The 9,746-nt window shown below is 44.5% G+C and overlaps 1 protein-coding gene across 1 annotated transcript; it reads left to right on the top strand.

Annotated features, from left to right (window-relative positions):
• Window positions 1-2,273: 2,273 nt before the first annotated feature.
• On the top strand, window positions 2,274-9,353 carry VIP (vasoactive intestinal peptide). The gene is made up of 6 exons (XM_061378514.1): window positions 2,274-2,582; window positions 3,026-3,147; window positions 4,649-4,789; window positions 6,744-6,863; window positions 7,501-7,609; window positions 9,075-9,353. The coding sequence occupies exons 2-6, from the start codon at window positions 3,035-3,037 to the stop codon at window positions 9,081-9,083; spliced, it is 492 nt and encodes a 163-aa protein (XP_061234498.1). The 5' UTR covers window positions 2,274-2,582; window positions 3,026-3,034; the 3' UTR covers window positions 9,084-9,353.
• The last annotated feature ends 393 nt before the right edge of the window (window positions 9,354-9,746 follow it).

Below are 9,746 nucleotides of genomic sequence, written 5' to 3'. Positions count from 1 at the left end.
TGTGGTGTGGTGTGGTGTGGTGTGGTGTGGTGTGGTGTGGTGTGGGATGGTGTGGGATGGTTGGTTCCAGGTCAGATGAGTTTTGAACAACTTGATCTAGTGGAAGGTCTTCCTGCCCACGGTAGGGGGGTTGGAACTACATGATCTTTAAGGTCCCTTCCAACCCAAACCATGCTATGATTCTGCGATTCTGAGTCTGTGGTTCCATGATCCTATGATTCTATGGTGTGGTACGGTATGATGTGGTAAAAAAAGTACCGATTTAGCAGTGATTCTCAATTTTTTTGGCAGTGCAACCTATATACATTTCCTCACAGCATGCAGCCGCCCATATAGCACATACATAGCAACTGACAGCAGACTTGTTTTTCGCCTATTTCTCAGATGTAGTCGGCGGCTGCCTTCCTCTCCTCCCTTCCAGGGACCGCAGCCTGCAGGACTCCTGCGAGCATCCCCTCTCCAGCCTGAACTAGCCAAGGCACTCTGAAAGCAAACTTTGCCTTTCTTCTCCGGTTCTTACTGACAGCGGCATTTGGGCTTTTCCGGCAGCGGCGCCCTCGGCGGGAGCGGGGTTAAACCGGGAGTGGAGCCGTGGTGGGTGCGGAGCCGTGGCGGGCGCGGAGCCGCGGCTGGAGTGGAGCCGAGGCAGGAGGGGGGCTGGAGAACGGGTTAGAGTGGCACCCCCGGCGTTAGAGTGCCTGCCCGCTAGGCTGGAGCCCCAGAGGCGCGGCTTTACGCAGCCCAGGAGATGGGTTTCTCCTCAATCCTCCTTCAAGCTCTAGGGTGAAGTTCACTGAACTTCCCAGTGTCGTGCAGGCAGCACAACGTCTATACGCCCTTAAAGGGTATTTCTGAGGGGTGAGGGGAGTGCGGTGCTATCGATGCTCATCTCGCCATTCCAGAGCAGGATGGCTTCTTCGACCTGTAGTTATGTAGTAACAAGGGGAAAATTTCCTGAAATTAGTCTACCGCAGGAACTCTGGTTTTAGTCACAGCTGTCATCCGAGAAACAAATTTCCAGGCATTTTTTAATCTAATTCACTTAATTTTTATGTAACTGAATTAGAAAATGTGATTAAGCATCGCAGAAACTTATTAGAAGTAAGAAGAAATGGTGAAATCATCTATATGGGTTTGGTACAATCGTTACTTACTGAGTAGGAGGATTAGAGGCATAGAAGCTCAAAGGGGGGGGGGGGAGGGAGAGAGAAAAGAAAAATAATAAAAAAATAAAAAGAAGGAAAGAAAAGAGGATAATGACCTCTTTAGCTGAAATTCCTGCTGCCAGAAATTCCTTTGGCAGGTATTTGGGCAGGCACTGAACAGACACGATGCAACACTGAACGGCTCTGCCCTGCCGGCCAGCCCGTGGGTCCCCCTCCCACTTTCCCCGCGTTTCTTTCACTGCTGCCCCCAGACCTCTCTTGAGACAGGGGACTCAAAGGAGAAAATCGAAGGCTTGAAACTATTTGATTGTTCCTTGTTGGGGCAGTGACTCCGGCCCCTAGATGTGGGCTAGAGATACCTTAGCAGGAATACTGCCTTCCTTCCCGCTCACGGGGGCTCAATAAGCTGTCCAGCCGCTCTCCCTTGCGCGCTAGCACAGCGGGTGCCGGCGCTGGGATCAGCGGAGCGGCTACAAGCACCGACGGTGCTTGGATGCACCAAGCGCTGCTTGGATGTGGGGCCAATTTCTTTTCCCATGAACACACACACGTTAAACGAAAAAACAGAGACTGGTAAACACCCTGCCGCCTGTTAACGTCAAGCTAAAGCCCGTAGAAAGATTTGGGGTTTAACACAACTGTCCCTGCTGCGCAGCCCCTGCGGCTTCTGCGAGGGGTGGCCCATAAGACGACGCTCCCCAGGCAGAAGCCACTGACAGGGACGAGCTTGTGCAGGGGCAGCGAGGGACCGGGTCGGTATGTCTACACCGGCTAAGAGCTAGGGAGAGCAACCGTGGGGCCGAGGAGGGAGATCCACAGAGAAACACTGGGGGCCAGAGCGAATGGGCCTTGGGTGCAGGCACGTCCCCTCGAGGCCGCCGCAGATGCAGACAGGGTGCTCGGTGCGGGGAGACCCTGGAGCCCCCGCCAGCTGCCTGCTCTAATGCTTTGCCAGGCGGAATCACGCTGCCAACAGGACCTTGCTACCAGCAAAACTAACTCATTAATATAAATCAAATAATGTCGGGGGGCGGGGGGGGGTGGGTGGGTAGGGGGGGGGTGGAGTGGGGAAGTAGAGTGCGCGGCTGTTCATGAGTTAAATATAAGTCTCTGACTGTCCTAACCAAAGCGACCGTCCCCTTGGGAAGGGTGACGTCTCCACAGTAACGTGATTGCTTCTTCGGAAGCAGAAACGTGTAAACGCTATAAAACGCGGCAGCACGGTGGGCAGCTCAGAGCGTGTGGCGAGACGGAGCTCTCCTCTGCTTCCTCCTCCTCCTCATCCGCCACTTGCTGCCGCCGACGCCCCAGAGCAGCTCAGCCCCGCAGCGGGGCAGGGCGCAGGCCCCCAACAGCGCTCCGCTCCGCTCTGCTCCGAGCTCGCCCAGCCAGCCCCATCGACAGACTCGCGGCTCCGTGAGTAACTTTCTCTCCGCCGCAGCGGCAACTTCCTAGCGGACGGGGAAGGTGTCCCTGTCCGCCGCGCCTTTTCTCCTCTCCTGGACCTGCAGGGAAGGAGCCTCGGCCGTCGAGTCGCCGAAAGCGGGTCTGACCGCCAAGGCAGCCGGGGAGGGACGCTTCCTTTTGACCGCTAAAAAATTAATGTATGTTTTAAGGTCTCTAAGCCCCGCTTGCTGCTGCCCCCAGCGCCCGGCCGGGGGTCGCCTCCGGGGGTGCCAGCTCTCCCTGTCAGCTGCAGCTCCCCCTCCACGGGCACTCCGCTGCTGGCGGCACCTCCCGGGGCAAGGGCAGGGACCGGGTTGGTTGTTCGGCGGCCCGAGGCGCAGTGCCGGTGCCCCGCGCAGGGCCAGTGGTGGCGGGCGGGTCGGTGGGTGACGGCTGCGCTCTTCCCTCCGCAGGTGGCAGTCATGGAGCACCGCGGCACCTCCCCGCTTCTTCTCGCCCTCGCCCTCCTTAGCGCCCTCTGCTGGCGGGCGCGGGCTCTGCCCCCGCGAGGAGCCGCCTTCCCTCCCGTCCCTCGGTAAGGGCCGCGCTCCGCTTCGCGTACTGCTCCGCTCCGAGCACCGCCGCGGCTTGCCCTCCGCAGGGGAGGTCGAGGGGGCTGTGGGGGAGCACCAGTCTTCCACTGCGCCGATTTCCCAGGCAGCACACAGCGCGGCGCGGCGGTCCCTGTTGGGGTGCTCTCTCGGGTGCGCGTCTCCGCGCCCCAGATCGGGATGGATCGCCCCTGACCAACCCGGCCGGTGCACGCCGAACCCGGTTTTTAAAAGCCCCGAGACACGCAATGGCAGAGGATGTGCGTCGAAATATGCTGCAGGAGATGGTGCACGTCCATCTAAACATCCCGGGCTTTTCTTGCGGGAAAGGTTCTTTACCTCCGACTAATATGAATGCTAAAAATTCTTCATCATAAACGAGGGGCAGTGGTCCGTATGGACTGATGTGTAGTTTTTGTGCTTCTGCATGATTTGAATTGTTGAAGATGTTATTAACTGTTGAACTAAATTAAGTCAGATGGCAGAAATGTGCATTTTACATTTAGGCAAGAGGAACATAAAGTGTAAAAAGACCAGTGGAAAACAGTATAGCAGAACAGCATGGTCACTGGTTTGCAAAAAGTGACTTGAGTTGGCTTATTTTACACAACTTTACTTTTCTTTTTTACCAGGCAGAAGTCTTACATGCCTCAGATACATAAGTAGTGCTAATAGCTATAATGACTAATGGCTAACATTACAGGGACAGTAGCCTGTCCTGGTTTTAGAATGACTTTTGCGTATCACATGCAGGGGTTTACTGTAGTAGTGGGAGCTTGTTGTCTGCCACTGAACATAAGAGCAGCTAGAGGAAACATCTGATACCAAACTACTGCTACGCAGTAACAGCAACTTGACAAACCATAAGAAAGAGCAGGTTATGAAAATAGGAAATAACTGTAAATCAGTTTATAGAGAGCAATTGCCATGATTAAGAGGTTAAATGTGAACCTTTTTTAACTTGCAATTAGCAAATTAATTTAAACATGAAAGAATAAAATCACGCATGTAAAGATACATAACTGTACTTCATATTTAGTTTGAAGTTCTTGAGGATGTATTTACTTTCTCTAGAGATGGGCTAATACTGCTTCATACTGCATATCAATGCATGTTTTAAGTCTTAATTGGAAGGTAAGTACTTTCTAGGGACGGTTTTCACTTTGCATGGGTGGAGGCTGGTAATTCCATCCATTGTTTATACAAAATATAGTTGTCACTTGAGCTCTAATTGCCATAGGTTATGCATTGTTCACTGGAATAAATTATGTGCACCAACAACGTATGTCTAGAAAATATGCATTAGAAGGAAGGATCTGTTATGCTAATTGCCACTGAGCATGGATTATACCTGAGACTACTTTAAAATGCCTCACAGGTTAAAGTAGGTAGATGTGCATTTTGACACAAACCAGAATGTAAGCTGCAGTGAAGTGTTGCACATCCCCAGCTAACTGTACTTGACATGGTTTCCTTCTCCAACAGATTGGGAAACAGAATGCCATTTGATGGAGCCAGTGAACCTAACCATGCCCACGGGTCATTAAAGTCTGAATCAGACATTTTGCAGAACACACTACCTGAAAACGAGAAATTCTATTTTGATCTGTCTAGAATTATTGATAGGTGAGTTTCTTTATTGCTATAAATACAAATGATGACACACTACTTGAATTACGTCAAAAGATTGGTCACATTTTCAAACTGAGAAATAGGAAAGGAAGAATCAATTATAGAAAAAAGAAAAAAAGCACATGGCCTCTGGTTGCAGTAGGAATGTCTGCAGAAATGCTGATTGCATTGCCATTCTGGCATGATGAATTCACTCACTTGCCAGGAAGAGCTAGAAAGTATATTGTGAAAATCCGGAAGCTGTTTTATGAAATTAGCTTAATTCAATGTGTACAATAGATAAGGAAAGCAGTATGTTTACAAAATGAACGTTATCAAAATGATATGAACGCAGGTTGTATTGTAGAGTTTATTTATTGTCCATTTCAGAAATACAAGGCATGCTGATGGAATTTTCACCAGTGTCTACAGCCATCTTTTGGCTAAACTTGCTGTGAAGAGATATCTGCATTCGCTTATTAGAAAACGAGTTAGGTGAGGTGACACTTACATTAGGTAGATTTTTGTCCTAGCTGGCTTCACTGGCAATTTTTTACCCTTCTGTACATAAGCTTTCAGTTTTGTGATTTAGAGATAATGAAACACAAACTGATATAATGATGGGGGAGCAGAAAATCCTATATAAGATCTTAGTGGTATTTGTTACTAAATGCGTATATTGCTATTTATTCCTGATACAGCTGTGAGGGGTAGAGTGACAGACACTGCACATAACAGTAATGATAAATACTGGCAATGTTATAATGATTATCACACCAATTTGCTAATTTTTTCTTCTGGTGATGTTTTTACTAGCTTGGCAGATGAATGGCAAAAGTAAATGCAAAATGACTGATTACTCACTACTTACATAACAACAGGGGAATGCTCAATAAAATTAAGAAACGTTTGGTTTACAGCGAAAACAAGAATAATCTTTTCTTTCTCCCACTGAAGAACATATTGCCAGATGTTTGAAAGATCTGTATTACAGAAAGATTCAAAAAAGAATGAGGCAAATCCATAGATAAGGGTACTGCATGCAGCTTCCAGACCAGGATCTTTGTTGGGACGATAGGATGCTGGGAAGGATCACTGCATACTTAGTTCCCTGTTTTCACATCCCTAAGCAGCGGTTACTGGGGTCTTTTGGGAAAGGAATAGTTGAATACTTTGGTCTGACCCAACATGACCGTTCCTTTGAGCGCCTACTTCATATGCTCAAAACCTAAGTGAAAATTAGGTCCTGTATTTATGTCAATGCTGCCTTTGTTCCAGAACACAGAGTGTTCTCATACACTGTAAGCTAATACAGATCATTTAAAGCAGAACACAACAAGGCTTTTCAAGATCGTGCATGAAAAATAGTCCTCCAAGTTTAGATTTCACAAGGTGTGTTTTATCACTTGATACCTCCTTAAAACAAATGTCTGTAGCATGTTTGTGATGCTACACTTTTACTGAGAGGCAGGCTGTATTCTCACTGAGTTTAGTACGAACAGTGAGAACTTACTGTGACTTAAGCCAGTCTGCACCTGAAAAACAAAGTCAGATTATTGAAAAGACTAAGCTGGGCTATGAGGACAGGAGGGAGTCATAAAATCCATACTCAGCCTACAGAATCTCTCAGATGGGGACTCAGGAAATCATTGAATATGGATCCTAATTGCATGGAGCATGGCAGAGTTGAGCAGGAGAACAAATTCAGTGGAAGTTGTTCCTAAAAAGACTGAATACTGATCCTTAGAATTTCATTCTTGTTACTAAAAAATGTAGTTAGCAGTAGAAGCAGTGGCTTCTTTTCAAAAGAAGATAGATACAAGGTCACAGTTGGAAATTAAAGCCGAAATGAAATTTTGAATTTACTTAGCTAATCAACATTATAAAGTTTGTTTCACTAATATAATTGTATCTTCTTTTAAATGGATATTGTCTATTAATTTTTTCTTTGTAATTGTTGCATTGCCAGCTCCCAGGACAGTCCTGTCAAACGCCATTCTGATGCTGTCTTCACTGACAACTACAGCCGCTTTCGAAAGCAAATGGCTGTGAAGAAATACTTAAATTCAGTTTTAACTGGAAAAAGAAGGTACTACAAGAAAGCAGATATATATTCTTTCCATACTTGTATGGTATTAGGACAGAAAAGATTTATGCCCATGTATAGATACAGAGAGGACAAATAACAGGCAATGAACATTAATGACTTTGTAACAATTGATAACATGGTTTTCAGATACAGACAGCATTTTCTTCTAGACTGCAACAGACGCTACAATCAGATTAGAATAAAAGAATAAAGAGGAGACAGCATCTGGCAATTTTAAAAAGCTTCTGACAGATTCTTGAAATGGTTTTAGTTATAAAAAAAGACTCTTAAGGAAAAGACTGAGCTGCAGAACATGAACAACAATTTTATGAAGAAAATGTAGTATTTGTTGTAAAATTGTCTGACAGTAAATGCATAAAATGCAAATTTAGAAGTCTGAGAAAATACGTATGTCCTAGTGTATAGGTGGGACATGTCAGCATATGTTTTTATTGACCTTATATTCTGTTTGTCTACTCACTCCTTTAGAAAACTGCTTTTAAACATCACGTCTTCATCCATTAAACATGCTATTTCATGTGATGTATAACACTTTGGTACAAGTGTAACAAAATGTGCAATAGCTACACTGCTTTTTCTTCTGAGAGCAATAAATCTTATTTTTGACCCGCAACAGCCAAGAAGAGCTAAACCCTTCTAAACTTCGAGACGAAGCAGAACTTCTTGAACCTTCCTTTTCAGAAAGCTACGATTCTGTAGATGAGCTGCTGAGCCACCTCCCGCTGGTATGCCCAGATTTTCTGTCCTCTTGCTATTACTTGGCTTGACCCATAAAATGAGACTATGCGTACATGAAATGTGGCCTATCAGAAAAGTGGAATCATCTAGGAAAGAGCCACGTTCCATGAAACGCTACATGTTTCCGTAGGAATTGTGTCTGAATATAATAATCATTCTAATAACATTAAGTTATCCCATGGTTACTGTTATTGAAAATTCCTAATTAAATGGCACTGTTAATAATGCACTTAACTCACTTGGGGGTTTCAACTTGTGTGCACTGCAGCATAAAACCAGAATTGACTCATTTTTAATTACAAAGATTATTATTTCTTCAGAGAACAAAATCAAGGATATTCCTTTTAATTAAAAAAAAAATAATCTATTTTATTGGAAGGGAGTTGCCCCTAAAACTAAGAGGATCAGCAACATGAGCCCTAAACATTAAGAAAGCACTTGACTCCAATCTTAGGTGTGTTGCGAGGGATCGTCTGACAAGCAAATACTGCAGTTACTGCTTTCCATTTAGCTACTACTATTTTTCTAAATGTCATTCACAAATACGTTACTTTGTTTTACCAAAATGTACCTGAAAGGGTAATGTAGAAGTGAATCGGGCTTATTTTTCTGAAAAGCGTATTATGAAATCGATGACAGGCTATTTTTTTGACACTCCGCTGTGTCTCAGCTACAAGTAAGAAAGAAGGCTACTCTTGAAGATAGCATCTGGGGAAGAGGGGAGATAAAAGGTGTTTCTCCAAACTGCTATTTCCTTCCAAGTCTGAAAGGAAATGTTTTCTTTTTCACAAACATGGCAGTTCCTCCAAAGTTCCTAAAAATTAGAAGGAACATGAACTGCTTATACCTTAAGGAACAAAATAATTTGTAAGTGATGGGGTTCTGGAAATAAATGTTCTTTCTAGAGAAGATTGTTGCAAAAATACTTGCTTCTGGTGCAGTATTTGCACCTTCTAAAACTTCTGGCACTGACCAAGTGAGAGAGTGTAGTGGTGCTGTCACAGGTGTTTTCCTGGCCATATTTTCAGTCTTTTCCTTTCTTATGGGCTGTAGTGATGATCCAGATCTCCCTGGAGGTAAATCACTTACCCAGTATTGACTATTACCAGTCATTTTGTCCCAGTGCCCTCTTGCCGATGTGGTGTGTGTATCAACCAACCTGAATTTGAGTATCCATTTCAAGGATACAATTGTTTTCAAATTTAGCTATTCTGTGCTGTAGGAACATATTTGCCTAATCCTTCAACATTTTTTCCTCATCCTGCAGCCTTGTCTGATAGCTGTAATGCCCACCAAAGTCTAGTGAATAGCTCCATCTCACGCCCGTTAGTCCCAAGTGCAGCAAATGTATTAGATCAAGGCTTATTCTTGTCCTCTATCTGCTTTTATACTTCTCACAATGCAACTGCTTACAAAATGTTTTTTAAAACATAATTCTCCTTTGCTTTTCAGGACCTCTGAAGGACACCTGGTAAAGTCTATGACAAGAACAAGCTATTTTTGAGTTCCACATAGTATTTCAAAGAGATGACTTTAGTCATCAAACCAGAACAAATATGTTGTGAAGTGAAAGTTGTGATATATTTGTTTCTTATGTAATAAAAGTTGATATTTACATTGTAAATACTAGAGTTCTCTACTGAAAGCTGTACATATGGATGCCAGTTTAACTCATGAGAAGTCTGTGAGTCCATATGCTGTAAATCCTTCAATAAATTCATTTGAAAATGAGTGTGCAGCTGAAATGAGCTCATCATTACTAATTTAATGGCTTATTTTAGGTGTGGTACAACCAGATAAGCCCATATGATGATAGGGATACATTTCCAGATAGCTTCATAAACAAGTGTAAACACATGGGGAAAGTAATAGGCAAAGTATGTAAAGCAGCATTACAAAAGTCTCTGCAAGTCATTGCCAAGCAAAATGGAATGCTTTTCTAGCAGTTTACAATGCAACTTGAGAATATGAAAAAGTGGTAAAAGTTATTTGACTTCCGACAGCATCTTTCCCTCCTGTCCACATTTTTGATGTCTTACAATATACCAATTACATTAAGACCGGAAATGTATCCTTCCTTTTGAGTTGTGTTTTGGATGCTCTGGAGATGGTGAAGCACACGAA

Source organism: Neopsephotus bourkii, unplaced genomic scaffold (genome assembly GCF_033783945.1).
Source record: "Neopsephotus bourkii isolate Nb327-2 ecotype Australia unplaced genomic scaffold, CSIRO-AGI_Nbou_v1 NB_1767, whole genome shotgun sequence".
Lineage (NCBI taxonomy): Eukaryota > Metazoa > Chordata > Aves > Psittaciformes > Psittacidae > Neopsephotus > Neopsephotus bourkii.
The sequence above is the reverse complement of the archived record's forward strand: the minus strand, read 5'-3'. Positions and strand labels throughout refer to the sequence as shown.